The 17,854-nt window shown below is 43.2% G+C and overlaps 1 protein-coding gene across 2 annotated transcripts in view; it reads right to left on the reverse strand.

Moving 5' to 3' along the window:
* Positions 1–17,072, reverse strand: part of fkbp15b (FKBP prolyl isomerase family member 15b) — a 29,811-nt gene extending 12,739 nt beyond the window's left edge. For both annotated transcript variants that reach the window (XM_085367030.1, XM_085367031.1), the window contains exons 1-9: positions 16,928–17,072; positions 3,887–3,990; positions 3,720–3,798; positions 3,459–3,528; positions 3,292–3,366; positions 2,994–3,092; positions 2,635–2,784; positions 2,451–2,519; positions 90–233 (exon numbers count right to left, since the gene is read on the reverse strand). In XM_085367030.1, coding sequence (XP_085223156.1) covers positions 90–233; positions 2,451–2,519; positions 2,635–2,784; positions 2,994–3,092; positions 3,292–3,366; positions 3,459–3,528; positions 3,720–3,798; positions 3,887–3,990; positions 16,928–16,977 — 840 coding nt within the window. In that variant the 5' untranslated portion in view covers positions 16,978–17,072. The remainder of the gene's footprint in view (positions 1–89; positions 234–2,450; positions 2,520–2,634; positions 2,785–2,993; positions 3,093–3,291; positions 3,367–3,458; positions 3,529–3,719; positions 3,799–3,886; positions 3,991–16,927) is intronic.
* Positions 17,073–17,854: the final 782 nt, after the last annotated feature.

The raw sequence follows: 17,854 nt of genomic DNA on the forward strand, positions 1-17,854 counted from the left end.
TTCAGAAAGTGGTTGAACGGTAGACTATAGTTGCTAAAACAGATACAAGCAGATGAGGGAGATGTCGAGGACTGTACAGCGGATGTTACCCGTCGAAGCTCTGCTTCAAAGATAAGAGTGCTGTTAGCCGGGACACGGTTAGGGACACCCTTAGATCCGTAAGCTAAATCGGGTGGGATGACAATGAGACGACGGCCTGCTTTCTTCATCCCCAGCATCCCTTCCTCCCAGCCCTGTGCATACAGCGAAGGAGAGGAAAGAGATGAGGTAATAACATAATAGCAACAGAAGAGTGATAAACGGCACAATCTCAGTGCTCACACACTAATTTAAAGCTATGCTAGAACCTTTCAAAAGGAACTGTAGCATTTTTGGATGATTAGAAATGCAGGACAGACCCAACACAAGAGCAAATATAAATAAGTGATGATTTAATAAACTGAAAATTATATTTATTTAATCGACAACATCATAAGTTAAGGTGAGCCTAAAAGCAGCTGGCTAATCCACTGGTCTCATTTACGACCCCAGCATTGTAAAACAAATTAATATCAAACCTAATGTGAGAATGTAATATTGGCTTTTTTTGTCATTTAAGCAGGCAGTAGCTAAGCCGTTTCATGTATTATGTGCTTTTTATTTTTAATGAGTGAATGAACTGTAACATATCTTTAAAAATGAGGCATTCTCCAACTTTCTTGGTTGACTAACAGTCTGTGGACAGTGAAGAATGTGGGCTGTAGTCTCTCTAAGTGAGAAACAAACGGCTCTAAGCACAGTGCAGGTTACAATCTATAACATAAGAATAGAACCCTCTAGTGTTTTGTTAGCTTGTCAAATTACATCACAAGCTAGCATGAGGCATGTCAGACAATGATGATTATTCCCATCACCAAGTCTTGTACAAAGAAAAGAAAAAAAAAAAGAAAAGCACAAAGATTTCTGCAACATCAGTACTGATAGGGATGAGTTTTCTCTCTTCACTGGCTGTACTGTAATTCATTATAATCATCAGGATGTCTTAAAAACTCCCTGAAAAGTCTTCAGTAGCAAGAGTCCTGACAGGGACTAGAAAGAGAGAGCACATTTCTCCTGTATTGGCTTCCCTTCATTGGTTCCCTGTTAAATCCAAAAACCTGCTCCTCACATACAAGGTCTTAAATAATCAGGCCCCATCTTCTCTTAATGACCTTGTAGTACCATATCACCCTATTAGAGCACTTCGCTCTCGCTCTGCAGGCCTAATGGGAGGCAGAGCCTTCAGTTTTCAGGCCCCTCTTCTGTTGAACCAGCTCCCAGTTTGGCCCAGGGAGACAGAGCTCCCCTCTACGTGTAAGATTAGTCTTAAAATTGTCCTTTTTCATAAAGCCTAAAAAAAGGATATAGTTAAGGCTGGATCAGGTGATTCTGAATCCCCCTCTACTTATGCTGCAATAGGCTTAGCTGCTGGGGGCTTACCATGATGCTCTATTTCACTCACCATCATAATCATTATTCATTATTAATATCTGACTCCCTTCCACAGTGTGTATTGTATGCCGTCTTCCTCCCATCAACCCAACTGGTCATGGCAGATGACCGCCCTCCCCAAGAGGTTTCTTCCTCTTTTAAGGCAGTTTCTCTTTACCACTGTCGCCAAGTGCTTGCTCAAAGGAGGTTTGATTGTTGAGGTTTTGTCTGTATTATTGCAGGGTCTTTACCTTATAATTTAAAGAGACTTGAGGTGACAGTTTTTGTCATTTGGTGCTATACAAATAAAACTGAATTTTAAATACTGAATGTAGAACTAAATCTTTTCCAAGAACAGTCAAGATGGGAAGATTAGGCAGCTCTCTGCAATATGGAGAGCATAATGTTTCGAGCTTAGTCCTTTTACAACAAGCTACTTAGTCATGGTAACAGGAACTCTGATCATCATACCTAAAATATGCTAGTTGATGTACATACCGTACATATAATATTACAACATCGTAGTGAAGGACAGTCTGGTCACACAGTGTGTTAACATGAACGACACACAAACTTCAGTTCACTTAAATCCTGTGTGCATCAGTGAGTTTATCAAGTTGCACAGAGCTCCATAAAAATGTAGCTGGAATTACTGTGTTTAGCTATGACAGCTACATTATTCATTCACGTTTTACTTGATTCAATGAATCCACACAGAAAGCAATTAGCTCAGCATGCATTATCTTGCTGCTGAAGGTTGGTTGCTAACACACATTCAATGCTCAGGCTGCCTAGATAATCCTCCGATGTATTTAGCACCCTGCCATGCCAATCAGCAACCACCTCATTTAGTTTCACTCGAACCACCAACTTCATATCACCCGCACTTATTTCACCCATTCTTTTTATGGTGTTGGGTTGCCACATCACTGCATGTCACTTCCTGTGTGGACAGCCCTTTGAGCTACTATTCACAGTCACTGCAGTATACTTTCACTCACTCTGATCACTTTCCCAGCTCCAATCTTCAGTCGCAGCAACTTGTCTTTGTTTTGGTTGGAGTCAAACATCTGTAGCAATACAAATAAGATTCAAAGACTTGTTCGTCATCATAACCAGAAAATCCACAAGAGAAAAAACAAAAAACACTGATACTTGTTAAAATGAATGATGTGAGTGTTTGACCTGTCCACAAGTGTGGTTCTCCAAAAGCCAGCCCGTGTACACCACCTCCACAGAGTCTCCATTCTCCACTGACTGGCCCTCACCAAGACTGAGGTCCTGGAGTACCACTACATCTACAGTCGCAGCGCTGTTCACTTTTGCTAAACATACCTGATGATAAAAGATAAGATAACCTTTATTAGTCCCACACATGAGAAATTTGTGAAGACTTCTTCATCATGCTTGTACATAATGTAGACTACACACATCGTTTTTTGAAGATCGCCTGATACTTTTGGACTTTGTGCTGTCAATAAACAAAGTCTGTTTGTTTTGTGTTGGCCCAACTGTAATCACAGTATTTATTATTTGAGGCTCACCTCTTTGCAGAAGTCTGAAGCTGATTTCTCTGACTCAAACATAAGGGACCAGTTCTGCCTCTGGTCATCATAAAAAGTGCAATAATTGTTTTGCTGTACCTGCAGAGGAAGAAGAGCATGTAGCCATGAAAACAGTCAGTGGGGGAAACAGCTATTCTTTACAGCTGCTACAAGCTTTTCAAAAGAAAAACTATCTAAAGAACAGGGTTTAAACAGGTATCGCAATGATTATCGGAAATATATAACTAACATTTTCAGATGGTGCATCTACTTTTGTATCCTTCATGACTATACTCACCGTGAAAGCAAAGCCCACGTGAATCTTGGCAGAGGTTACTTGTTTCTGTTGGCTTAAATACAGAAGCAGCTTGTACTGAAGAAAAGAAGAGCTGAGCTCATTATTAAAAACCAAACAAAAGTCAAACCAGGAGCATAAAGTAAGAGACTAAATAACAAAGCTCCAACCTCTTTTGTTGTATGGTTGCCCAGCACAGCAGCTCCCAGCTTTCCCTGCTTCATGTACTGTCCATTAATACTACATGAGACAACACAGCTGTTCAGTGAACAGAGAGAGAACTTTGGGGGAGTAAAGAGTTTAATTTGTGTAAAGAAAAGGGGGATAATGCTCCAAACAGATGTAAAAAACAAATAAACATGAAAACTGACATTTAGAATATAGCACCTGACATATTTAGATGAGTGCTTAAAAATGGTTTTCAAACTCACTATCTGAAGGCTTGGACTGCTGTTGCAAATAATACTGCTGGAGCTCCAGGTTGTAGAGCTGGCTTCTGATTGGATGGAGCTGCAATAATATTAAAGAAATGATCAGTGGTGGCTCTGCACGACAACTGGATGTAAATTCAGCAATGCTGCAGTTCTGAGACTGTTACCTTGGTTGGAGCTCTTTCTAGGCTGTTTGGGGGCTGTGTACTGGAATGACTCGTTCCCCTGACTGGTTTCCTGGTCTAATCCAAACAGGGAAGCCAGCTTGGCCCTAAAAAACACAAAAGATTATGTACATGTGGTTGTATTTGCATTGCTATATGGTGCTTTAAAAAAAAAAAAAAAAAAAAAAAACCATGCTGGACATCTATACTGATACTGGGTAATGTGTTGGGAATGAAAGTATGCAAAATAATGTCATGGAAATTAAAATGATTAAATAAAAATTATTATATTGTATGCATGTCTGAAACATCAAACCATGATCCCAAATAGATGACAGATGGTTTCCTGGGGGATCTCCCCTCAAACAGAATCTTGACCAGCTGAAGTGACACCAACACGGCAGCATGGCAGAATGCACCAGTAGATGTGACATTGTTCCGGGGAAGGGCCTCTGTGCCACAGGGGCTGAGCAGTGAGCCGAACTCTTCAGCCCAACTGTTTACCACACATTGGTAGAAGGTTATTGCTACGGTGATAATACTGTATACGTTTATACGTCTGATAGGCATGCTTGACTAAAATCTGTTCCCTTATGTCATTGCATTTTACTGTATTAAGTAATTAAAAATAGCTACAAAAGAAATAACAATGCTTGCTTGTTTTTATTATTATTTTTATTATTATTTTTATTATTATTTTTATTAGTAGTAGTAGTATTAGTAGTAGTAGTAGTAGTAGTACTACAACAGCCAGAGACATACCAATTATAGCTAGTAACACTGACTACTGAGCTAACCAAAAACAGCCTGGGTTTCTATTTCTTACTAGGGTTGGGGGGGGGGGGGGGGGAAATCGATTCTGTAGTATCGTGATATTTTGTTTGCTAATAATGTATCGATACAGGGACAGCAGAAATCGATATTTTGTTACAAAAAAGGGTTTTTGTGCTCTGACTTCAGAGCATGTTGATCCTTTTTCTGAGCAAGAATCCTGACATTCCTTCACTGTCCAAATGTGTTTAACTTTATTTTGGCAGCAATAAACATGACAGTTTACTTATTTTAATTTAAGACACGTTTTATTTTAATTAAGTTTAAAACTTTTTTATTTAATGTAAAATTATATTTTGTTTTAATTTACTTTTAAATTCTTCAGTTGCTGAAGGGGCTGCATAGTTTTCATAAATTGCATAGTTCAGAATAGCTGTAATTGTACCAGGTGGTTGCATTCAGTTAAGTTGGACTAGACTGTAATACAAACCGTTCAGTTTGTCAACAATAAAACTGAACTGAGAGAAAGACTGAGTATGAGACTTTGATATTAGATAAAATGAATATTGATAAAGTTTACCTTTATGTACAGAATCTGAATATCGCAAAATATTTTTAAAAAATTGCAATAATATCGTATTGTGATAATATCGTATCGTGGGATGTATGGTGATTCCCACCTCTATTTCTTATACAGGTAGACTACAAAGACAGTTGTCAGGCACAGGCTACATCCACACTAGCCCGGATAGATTTGAAAACGGCGTTTTCGTCTGAAAGCGAAAGCGAGTGAGAATTAAAGAATTTGAAGAAAAGCTATCTGCAGCATGTACAAACTGATATTAATCTTTAATAGGACTGTCAAAATTGAGAGCAAACAAAACAACTGCCGTATAATGCCTTCTATCTTAGTTTAATTGGTCACATGACTGCATCACATGACTAAAATGTAATTGTTTTCAAAAAGTCTTTTCGCTGTCCACACCGCGACGTGAAAGCACTGTTTTTAAATGTATGCATTTCGAGAGCGTTTTCAAAACGCTGCATTTTCCTTCAGTGAAAACGCCGTCTCAGTGTGAACAGGAGGCCAAAACGGAGAGAAAACGAGGTGTGGACGTAGCCACAGTGTCATGGTGCTGCCCCCACCACCCACCCCTCTTTACTGAAATCCCACCTACTCTTATGTGTGATGGCAAGTCTTCAAGAGACAAAGACCAGGAAGGAACCAGGTCCAGACAGTGTGTCACCCTCCTGCCTCAAAGTATGCTCTGACCAGCTGGTTCCCATCTTCACACTGATCTTCAACAGATCCCTGAAACTGTGTGAAGTCCCCTCCCATTTCAAGCACTCCACAATCATCTTGGTCACTGGGTTAAATGACTACAGACCTGTCACCCTGATATACTTTGAAAGACTGATGCTGGCCTGCTGGTGCTGGTTGTGAATCTTAGCTTGGCAATTCACCAGGCCTCGAGTATGGACAGCTTGTTGTACTTCTTAGGCACCAGTTTCTTCATCACACCTTCCTGCAGTTCTGACAGATGGCTAACTTCCCTCCATGCTGCCTTTATGGGCATTATTCAGACATATGCAGCAGCACAGCGCTCCCAACTACTGTACACCTTTTTTGTGTTTTTGTCCTCTAATGCAGCGGTCCCCAACACCCGGGCCGCGGACCGGTACTGGTCCGTGAGTCGTTTGGTGCCGGGCCGCAAGAGTTGAGGCTCGGGTGTGAAATGTATGGTTTTCAGGGTTTTTATCGTTAAGTCGGTTTCCCTGGGTCTTTTTCCGTGTTGTAGTCGTATGTCTTATTTTGAAAGAACTATTTACGCATTGCCATAGCGATCAGAGAGCATCAAGAAGCAGAGAGGAGGATCTCCAAAGGTTGATTCTGTTCGTCTGGACGTAGCGTTTTGTGGGAGAAACGTTTCGTCACTCATCCAAGTGACTTCTTCAGTCTCAGCTGACTGCAGGTTTCCCCAAACGCTACGTCCAGAGGAACAGAATCAACCTTTGGAGATTTACTCACTGAGCATGCATCAAGACAGAGAGGATGTTACTCTCAATGTTGTTGGCGCATTTCAGGAGGTGGCTGCTAATAAAGTTACACAATTACACAGTGAATTCGGTTTATTATTATATTTGCAAAATACCACAGTTTGTCTTTGTCTGTATCATTTTATTTTGTTGTATTTGTCCGCGACACCTTAAAGGCTGGTCCGTGAAAATATTGTCTGATATTAAACTGGTCCGTGGTGCAAAAGGTTGGAGACCGCCGCTCTAATGTGTGCCTTTCTCTTGTTTTGTATACATGTCTCATATTTGTTATTTATTCCTGCTGTCTTTATATTTTATGACCCAACTTCCTCACTCCCCCTTGCCATAGCATTTGTGTAGAGATTAAGGAGTCAGCTGAACAAGAAAAACACGATTCAGGGAGTTGCCACATATGTCCTGTCAGTCATCAGATACTTTACTGGGATAATAAGACAGTCAAAGGAGGAGACTGGTCCCACTGACATCAGGGCAAGAAAGTTCCCTAGCATGCATGGAAGGTTTCACCACAAAAGTCCAGCACTCTGACACTTTACGCTAAGTGGAAGGAAAGAAGCTTGGGACTAGTGAGTGCCAGAACCACTGTTCAGGATGAAACAAAGATCCGCCAGTATGTCGGAAAGATGACACAACTCAGTGGTTCCCAAACTTTTTTTGCTGGGCCCCCTTTGTTTTACAAGAAAAATGTTCGCGCGCACACATCCTCCAACCACACACACACCCATATTTTGCTCCATTGCGGTTTATTTCAAACATTTAGTAAATAATTAAGCAAATACAAGTAATCTGCAATAAATTACAGGTAGTAAGAAAATAAACGACTAACTCTTTTACGCTACGTCCGCACCTACACGAGTATTTTTGAACACGCAGCTGTTTCGTCCACATGGAAACGGCGTTTCGAATCACTGAAAACTGAGATTTTTAAAACTCCTTTTTTGAGTTTAGTGTGGACGAGGAATACAGAGTTCGTCACACAACATCAAAGGTATGTGCCTTTTTCCACGTCACGCTGTACGCCACGTTATTGTTTACATGAGATGAACTGCAGAATGGCAGACACAAAATACTGTTAATCTGACTGACTGCAGGTTTTACACACAGTTACTGTCCCTCCATTTACAAAGGCAGAGGCATCACAGTGTGATTATTTTACGTGTAGTTGTTTTTTTCCCCGTGTAATAATATTCAACATTGCTTTTTCAAAAAATGCCTCTCTGTGCAAAATGGGTTTAAAAACATAAACAGCTGTGGGATACTGTTTGTCCATGATTTGAACCGGGGAACAAATCGTGGCAGGATCAGCCTGATGTTATTTGTATCCCGCTGTAACTTTACTGTATAAAGTATAGTATAGTATGTACAGTGGGGTAAAAAAGTATTTAGTCAGCCACCGATTGTGCAAGTTCCCCCACTTAAAATGATGACAGAGGTCAGTAATTTGCACCAGAGGTACACTTCAACTGTGAGAGACAGAATGTGAAAAAAAAAAAAAAAAAAATCCATGAATCCACATGGTAGGATTTGTAAAGAATTTATTCGTAAATCAGGGTGGAAAATAAGTATTTGGTCACCTCAAACAAGGAAAATCTCTGGCTCTCACAGACCTGTAACGTCTTCTGTAAGAAGCTTTTCTGTCCCCCACTCGTTACCTGTATGAATGGCACCTGTTTGAACTCATCATCTGTATAAAAGACACCTGTCCACAGCCTCAAACAGTCAGACTCCAAACTCCGCCATGGCCAAGACCAAAGAGCTTTCGAAGGACACCAGGAAAAGTATTGTAGACCTGCACCAGACTGGGAAGAGTGAATCTACAATAGGCAAGCAGCTTGGTGTGAAAAAATCAACTGTGGGAGCAATCATCAGAAAATGGAAGACATACAAGACCACTGATAATCTCCCTCGATCTGGGGCTCCACGCAAGATCTCATCCCGTGGGGTCAAAATAATCATGAGAACGGTGAGCAAAGATCCCAGAACCACACGGGGGGACCTGGTGAATGACCTGCAGAGAGCTGGGACCAAAGTAACAAAGGTCACCATCAGTAACACACTACAACGGCAGGGAATCAAATCCCGCAGTGCCAGACGTGTTCCGCTGCTGAAGCCAGTGCATGTCCAGGCCCGTCTGAAGTTTGCCAGAGAGCACATGGATGATACAGCAGAGGATTGGGAGAATGTCATGTGGTCAGATGAAACCAAAGTAGAACTTTTTGGTATAAACTCAACTCGTCGTGTTTGGAGGAAGAAGAATACTGAGTTGCATCCCAAGAACACCATACCTACTGTGAAGCATGGGGGTGGAAACATCATGCTATGGGGCTGTTTTTCTGCCAAGGGGACAGGACGACTGATCCGTGTTAAGGACAGAATGAATGGGGCCATGTATCGTGAGATTTTGAGCCAAAACCTCCTTCCATCAGTGAGAACTTTGAAGATGAAACGAGGCTGGGTCTTCCAACATGACAATGATCCAAAACACACCGCCCGGGCAACAAAGGAGTGGCTCCGTAAGAAGCATTTGAAAGTCCTGGAGTGGCCTAGCCAGTCTCCAGACCTCAACCCCATAGAAAATCTGTGGCGGGAGTTGAAAGTCCGTGTTGCTCGGCGACAGCCCCAAAACATCACTGCTCTCGAGAAGATCTGCATGGAGGAATGGGCCAAAATACCAGCTACTGTGTGTGCAAACCTGGTAAAGACCTATAGTAAACGTTTGACCTCTGTTATTGCCAACAAAGGTTATGTTTTTTTTTTGTTTTTTTTTTTGTTTTTTTTCTTAAATGACATCAGAAACAGCAGTATGCGACATTACGTGATGGCAGAGCTTCAGTTCATCCTTTGTCATTTTTTTTTTTTTTTTTTTTTTTTTTTTTAATAAATAGGACAGGGGGAATGAATGAGAGAGAGAGGGGGAGAGAAAGAAAGAAAACCCAAGGGGAGAAGAGACGGTGAGAAGGGGGGGGAAGAGAGACAAAAAAAAAAAAAAAAAAAAAAAAAAAAAAACTCCTGGGTCACCTGTATGGAGAAAAAAAAAACAAACAAACAAACAGAGGAGACAGCAAACAACAAAGAGCAACATAATAATAGAGAAAACAAAGCACCATCACAATAAACTAGCTAGTCATAGATATCAGTATTTACTAAGTAATAAACGATATTGTGCAGCACGCAAGATAGACAGCGCACAGTGTGCTTTGAGGCAGCAGCCAAGAAAGCTTTAGTCCGCGTCTGTGAATACCCATGTGTGCATACCTGTGTGGATCAGCATGCTTGCATTCCAAAGGTTTCTCCATGTAATGATCTGCTAGGGAGTGTGGGGGGGCCACAGCCCCGTCCTCCAGGGTGTGAAGCGGGTATGGAGGAGATCAAAACTCCAGACATCCAGAGGCCCCCAGAACACAAGAGACCATGGAAGACCAACAGAGGGGCAGCCGCGCCACTGTTCCAGTAAGAGCTGAGGAGAGTCCCAGATGAGGGCTCACTCAGCAGCCGCGGAGCAGAAGCCAGGGGGGGTTGCAGTGACGCGCCCGTGAGCTCCGCCGGCCCCCAGCTGCGCCTGAGTGACCGAGCCCTAGGCCGAGAGGCCGGGGGCACCCCACCTCCAAAGGGGCCCGAGCGAGCCCCAGGCCCCAGGCCCCGACAAGCGGCCGCCAAGGAGTGAGCCGGTGTGTACCCGGACGCCCACCCCCAGACACAAAGAACCACCAACACACCGACACCTGAGGGAGTCCGCCACCGGCAGGGGAAGTGGTGGTGGGTGGAGATAGGCCTCCAAACCTTGGAGGGCCTGAGGTGTCCCCAGAGAGGTGGCGTCTGATACCCAACCTGACATATAGACACAGACATACAGGCACACACAGACACAAACGTCCATTCCCACCCTCATGCTCTCATATGCACTCACTCCACACTCAACCAACGTGGAGACAGACATAAAGAGACGCTGTACACACAATCACACTCCCCAAGCGTACTCTACAAACCGGGTCTAGGTACCCTTGCCCCTGGAGGGGGGAATTGCACCCAGACCCAGGTGGTGTTACCCTTTTCCCTGCGGTGGGGAGAGGCAGACCACCCCGACTCCGCAGCAGCAGGGAGGCCCCACACCCCAGACCGCAGTCGGACGGCCAACTCCTCCTACTAGCCCTCCCGCTCCAGCAGGCCGCAGAGAATGGGGGTGGGAGAAGACTCCAAACCTCCCTCCACCCGCTCATTGTAGTGTTGATGCATATGTGTTCTAAGGTGCAATTAAAACCCAGGAGGGCATGGAGCTACCTGCCAAGGAGCAGCAGGTAAGCGCATAGTCCCTCCTGCTAACCCTCAATGACTAAGTGTATTTAAAATTGAGAGGTGGGCAACGACGTCAGGGGTGAGGTATACACCCTGATGGTGATTTGGACTCCGTGATTGTGCCCACCCCCAAGATCCTATATGTATGTGTAATGAGAGTGTGAATAATGTGAATGTCTAAGTTGTGGGATAAAATTGAGGCAGAGGCAGCCAGAAGGGGACAGGGGGGGGGGGGGGGTAGCCTCCTCTGCACCCTGGTGACATACCCCCACTCCAAGGCCCTGCATGTGTGGGTGGTTGTGGAGGAGCGGGAAGAGGGAGGCAGCTGGAGATGGGGAGGGAAGGAAGGGAGGGGCAGGTAACCCCTCCCTGGGGCCAGCTCCCCCGCTGACCCCAGTAGGCACTCCCACCCTCCGCGACCCGCCAGGGAAGGGGGGCCCAGGCCCATCAGACCGGGGCCCAGTGCAGTAGCGCCCCCCGGCTCCACAGAGCCCTGGACAGTCCACCCAACCCCACCACAGAGAAAACTGCACCCACCCCACCAACCACACATCTTCCAGACTACATAAGACGGTAAACGCCCAGGCTGAGATCTTCCTCCACCTCTCCTGTATCTCCCCCTCCTGCAGAGAGTTCCTGAGAGAAGAAAGCTCCTGCCAGATGTGACCATCCCCCCCACCAGTTGAAGAGCCCCCCAGGCGGCTCGATGCACCGGCGGCACCCTGCTCCAGGGCCGGGCCCCCATGCACCCACCCGCCCACAACCCCGGCAACACACCAACCAGGACCCGAGCCCCCGAGGCCCGGCCCGGGCCCCCGCCCAGAGACGGAGCACCCCCAGAACCTCACGCCCATCCCGGACCCACCCAGGGGCAGCCAGGTTGCCAGGTCAGTAACCCACGTCCGTCAGCACAGACCCTCCCCTAGCCCCGCTGCACGCAGCTGCGAGGAAACAGTCACCTGAGAGCCAACAGAGCCCTCAACCGGACGTGACCGCTACCCCGGGTTGAGCCCCCCAAGGAAGATGCCTCCGGGGAACCCCCCGACGCCCTAAGCCTGTCCCTACCCCCTCACCAATCACAACAGTGAAGGCGGGACCAAACTATGACCCCCCACCCCCACTAGGTGATGGAGCTGATAAAAGGGGCCCAGAGCAATTGATCTGATGTGGTGGCAGAGGCTGTGTCAAGACTAATGTAATCTAATAGATAATTTCTATATTGGTTAGAATTAAGATTATTTTTATTTTTCCAGTTCATGAGGACTGTTTTCTTGGCTATGCATAGGGCATAACAAAGGTTATGTTACAAAGTATTGAGTTGTATTTTTGTTATTGACCAAATACTTATTTTCCACCCTGATTTACCAATAAATTCTTTACAAATCCTACCATGTGGATTCATGGATTTTTTTTTCACATTCTGTCTCTCACAGTTGAAGTGTACCTCTGGTGCAAATTACTGACCTCTGTCATCATTTTAGGTGGGGGAACTTGCACAATCGGTGGCTGACTAAATACTTTTTTGCCCCACTGTATATCTCCAAAATGTCAGAAGTAGTTAGTCATTACAAGAAGTGTTTGTGAACAAAAAATCACGAATGTGGGATACTGTTTGTCTCTGCAGGGAGACCTACCTCGGCACTTGTGCAGGTGAAGCCAAAGGGCAGATTTGCTTCACCATATTTTCTAGTCTTTGGCTTAGAATGAAGTTGGTTTGGAAACATATTCAGCGATGCTTCATCTCCTGCTTTGCGTTTCTGTAGGTGCCCGTGCTAGCAGTGTCCAAGCGTTTTGTTTTTTTTCCCCCTTTCCATCCCGCGCCCCCCCGCCATGGCTCTGCGCCCCCCACACTTTGGGAAGGTCTGACACAACTGATCCTACAAATGGCTGGACAAAGCTGGACTAAAATACAGCACAGAGGCACTAATCATGGCAGCACAGGAATATGCACAAGACTGACAGAGGCTGGGTCTACAACACTAGGCACGAGCCCAGGTGCAGGCTGAAATGGTGGTTGTGGTTGAGAATGACCAGGCCAAGACTTCCAGATACTGATGGACAAATTGGTGGCAGCTAACCAACCACATGTAGTAGTGGTGGGCAAGAAGCGGAAGAAGTCTGTAGTAACAGATATAGCCATCGCAAGTGATAGCAAAGAACACAAAAGCTTGAGGAATACCAAGAGCTAGAGATGTGGAAGGTGAAGGCAACAGTGAGCCCTGTGATCATCAGAATACTGTTGACCACAGGCAGTACCCGCCAGACGGCGGTAACAGCACCAACATTTTATTTTATAGTCAAGTTCCCAGGTATAAACTGTATATATAGCAACCAGACATGTGTAAACAAGAAAGTGTCACAAAACCACACATCATCGAGCTGGCATCAAGATGTCATTATTGTAACCATTTTAACCACTACCAGCTGATGTTTGTTTTTTTTTTAAAATTCAAATATACTATTTTGTCCACAGTCATAATACCCATATGGAAGAGATATTTATAAATCTTCTGACGTTTGTATCTGTCTTGTGTGAAACTTGTATGAAAAGCATACAAGAGTGAAAACACATATAAGATCCCTTGAAAAATTATATAAATGAAACTTGTATCTTTTGGATATTTACTAAAACAATATATGAAAGTGGCCACTTTCATGAGTGAATCATATCAGCCTTATATGATTCACTATATGAAGAAGGCCACATCTGATGCAAGTCTTTTATAAGTTTATTCTATTTCTTTTCCATATGGGGGGTAAATTATGTGGGACAGTAAGTAAACTGTCTGTCACATATTTCACATGACATCAAGATTCTTTCTCTAATCACATATTTTATAAGCAAATGGCTGAAATGATTAGTTCGTTATCCAATTACTTGCCAAGTAATTTTTAGTCACTGGTGGCAGCCTGATACTGACCCCTGGAACTCCTTCCACTGGTAATCACTGGCATCTCCCAGAACAGACATGTTGAAAGCCTTAATGCATTCATCTCCGACGGTAAGGAACTGGGCTGAGGAGGGGCAGCCAGTTTGCATGTGTGAGTCAGAATCCTTTTAATGCTTGTTCCAATGCTCGTCTCGCTTGCTATGCTGACCACTCAACCCCCAGTGCTATCACACTTGTGTGACAAATTCAACAGCGTAGCAGAAAAAGAAGAAAAGCGCAGCGCTCTGGCTTTAGTGCTGCACGGGTCTTTGGAGGGAAGAGATGGGCTGTAGCAGAAGCCTTCAACTCCAGTCTACTCTAACAAGCAGCATGTGAGAGGAATTAGATTCCATAACACTTGTCCCTCCTCAACAACAGGCTCTACGCTTGCCACTGATCCCAAACGCTCACACACACACTGCACTACAGTCACACAGAACTCGTGCAGAGGGAGGAGGCATGAGAAAAGTGGCAAAGATTAAAAAGTCAGCTGGAAGCTTTCCTAATACTCAGTGAGTCTGTCCCATGACAAAAGTGCACCAAGTTTGGGTCTTTCAACACACAGATCCCTTTTTTCTTTAAAGAAGAAGAAATAATTCAAGCTTCTGGAACTACTTTTCCAATGACACTAAGAAAGCTGCAAAACGCTGCATTTTGAAAATAGTGTCAAATTAATTGTTTTAATTGTTATGCAAAGGTTCGAATTTACACACAGCTGCTTTAAGCTACCACATTCTAAGGCCAGGCTTTGGCTGAAAAATGTAAAAGAATAAATAAATGAATGACTAAATTTATTCATAGGTTTGATAGTGTGCTTGGCATCATTGTCCTGTTACATGGCTGTCTCAGCCAACCTTTAGCCCTCGATAGATGGCCTTTTACTCCACAATACATCTCCCAGATGCTCTATGAGTGTCACCTGGTCCAGCTCGAGACATGATTATCAGATAATGAGTTCATGGTTTTTAGAAATTTAGAGAGAACATAAAAATTTAACAATAAAATACATCACTGTTGCAAGAAAGAAAAAAATTAGATTAATACTTTATAAAATTGTTAATCTAGTGATTTAGTATGCAGTGGTAAAATACACAATTCAAAACAGGTTAACTGTTTTATTGCTGCGAGCGCTCTTTATAGTGCTGCACATTAGAGCTCTGAAGCTTAGTGGATACAGTCAACATAAAATATAACGTCCCATAGCGCAGTAAAGGTGAAGCGAAAATGATTTGGTTTTTTGGCATATCAATGTGAAACTGCTCTTACTGATTGAATGGGTATTTGTGGCACGTGTCCTATGCTCTAACTGCATTTCCAGTAGTGTAAAACAGACTAAGAAGCTAAGTCAAAATCAAGTATAAATATGTTTACACATTTTGTGAATGGTTAAATGAATACACACACATTCCCATGACAACGTGACACACAGTTTGCATTAACAACCGGGATTACATCATGTATTCCCCAGTACAAACTCTATAGTACTCTTAAAACACTGGTTTTTATTTTTCCATTGGTAGTATTTTAAAACACGTCCAAACGTCCAAAACTTGCTTCTACGGACATACGTCCCCATTCTTATCAATGACCGTTTACCTTCCTAATTCCTATGGAAGCAGTAAACTCTATAGAGTCATGTGAACTCTTTTTCACATAACTGTATACCACAGTTAAATGTAGTATAGCCATCAAAGTGTCTATATCACTGTGAATCAGCCTGCAGTGTTCTCATTGTATTCATTTTATTATTATTTTTAAACTGTGTGTCACAGTTTTAGACGTCCCATATCATGCTGCTTTTGTGGCTTTAGTTTCTAGAAGTAACCTCTTTATATGCACATGCACGCTTCCATAGTAAATACATTCATTTTCATTTACCAGTTAGATGTTAATAGTCAGAATGTGGTTCAGTAAGTTGGCTTGAGGAATCCTGTACTGCTTACATTGAGGGCAGGATGGGTTAAATGTTTTTCAAGAACACTTTGAAGCTCAAACAACAGTCCAGTATCTCACAATTTACTTGGCTTTCATTTTTTCTGAAAAGAAAATATCCCGATGTCAGATCTTGTTGTGCTCATTCACCCTGTGTGCAAAGCATCTCTCCTCACTCACACACATTTTTAAACAAGAAAGTCTGTGGCCAGTTCACGCATGAAAAAACATCACGCACCAACTAATTTTCACGCACCTGTCCATAAAATAAGTTAATAACTTCAGTAAATGAAAATAATGAAACTCTTTAATTTGCAGTAGCGTCCTTCTGAACGCGATGACGTTTACTGTGAAAAGGGGTAAACGTCATCGCGCTGTTTAAAAAAACAAAAAGCCCCGAAGTTTTGCAGGTTTTTGCCTGATAAAATCATCTACTTCTTTTATGCTTTTATTGCGGGCGACAGATAAACACGAAAGAAAAATTACATTTGATGAAGGCTTGAACAGTCTGAGAAGCTACATTCATGAATGCTACTTGGAAAATGAGCCACAGAATCATGTGAGCAGGCAGAACCAACACCGGAGTGTTTGATATAAGCAATCATACTGCCGCAAACCTATAAGAGGTCACACTTTGCATGACAAAACGATTCAAACCCGCTCATACCTGTTAACTTTACACTGCATTAATAGTCCTGAACTTCACTTAAATGCCGTTTTATTTTCTTCATTGTGTATATGAGGTCACTTTGAAATTCGGCACAGATATGTTGCTTTGACAAAACTTCACATCACTTCACCGGGATTCTCTTGATATTCCGGTAAAACACGTAACAAAGGGAATTAAAACCATAACTGAAATATGTACTACATGTTAGAAAGGGGCTTAAAATGATCCGCCTGCTCTTTAGACTTTTTTAATGGTGGTGGACTCCATTTAATCACGATTAATACAAAGATTAAAATGAAAGCTGGGTCAACGGCTAGAACATGGGCTAAATCCTGGTGAGCTAGTTAGCTTATAGCCTAAAGAGCATTAGCTCGGAGTACAAAACCAACTCACCCTCCTGTGGGAGACAAGAAGTCTCCGTCCTCATCGTCCCCAACGAACATTTTTTTAAAAGTTTGAAGCCTTCGTCTATTAAATAAAAGAAACGCACAAAAATGTATTAACTGTTTGACATGACTAGTCTGCGACTTCCCCTTCCTGCTTGTGCAAAAGTCAGCTGACTGTCCACCTGATCCGAGTTCAATTGACCGCAACTACCACTAGAGGGGGCCAAAGACCATATATAATCCCTGAAACACGACCAGGACAGGTGAGGTAGGCAAACCGCACAAGGTCATCAGGAGTTGAGTGTTGCTCAGGCTGTGTCCCAATCCAGGGTCTGCAGCCTTAAAGGCCGCATTTTAAGGCCGATTACATTACAGCGGCGCGACGAAGGCTGTCCCAATTCAAAGGCTGCTCGAAATGCGGCCCTCAAATGTGGCCTTCATTTCCCTGAATTTTAAGGCTGTGGCGGTGTACATATCCCACAATTCATAGCGCGGCAGTCGGTGTGGATAATTTTGCCGCAGACGACAGAAGCGGAGCGGTCAAAGGGTAAACTGTCAAAAGTAAGTACTGAATATGATGTCACTTATTTATGTGCAAATGTTTAATAATGAAGAACATTAAAACATTACTGTTGGCCACATGTCGGCAAAGTTATGTGACATCAGTGATGTTTGTACTTTCAGCGTTTACTTTGTTTTAAACCCTTTAAAATATAATAATACAATAGTCGACCTTAATCTTACAGAGATTGTGATGATTTTGTGGATAATTAAAGTCAGTCATATATCCACAAACACAACAAGCTGAAAGTCAGTGATGCTGCTCGGTTTGCAGTCCTGAATATCACGGCACAAGCAGGATTCACTGCACTGTTAATGTTAGCTATGTTATATTGCTGCCTCTGTTCGGTCACACATGTGTCCACTGTACCAT

Source organism: Diplotaxodon limnothrissa, linkage group LG12 (assembly GCF_057381915.1).
Source record: "Diplotaxodon limnothrissa isolate DT_005_m linkage group LG12, D_limnothrissa_male_GT1.1, whole genome shotgun sequence".
Lineage (NCBI taxonomy): Eukaryota > Metazoa > Chordata > Actinopteri > Cichliformes > Cichlidae > Diplotaxodon > Diplotaxodon limnothrissa.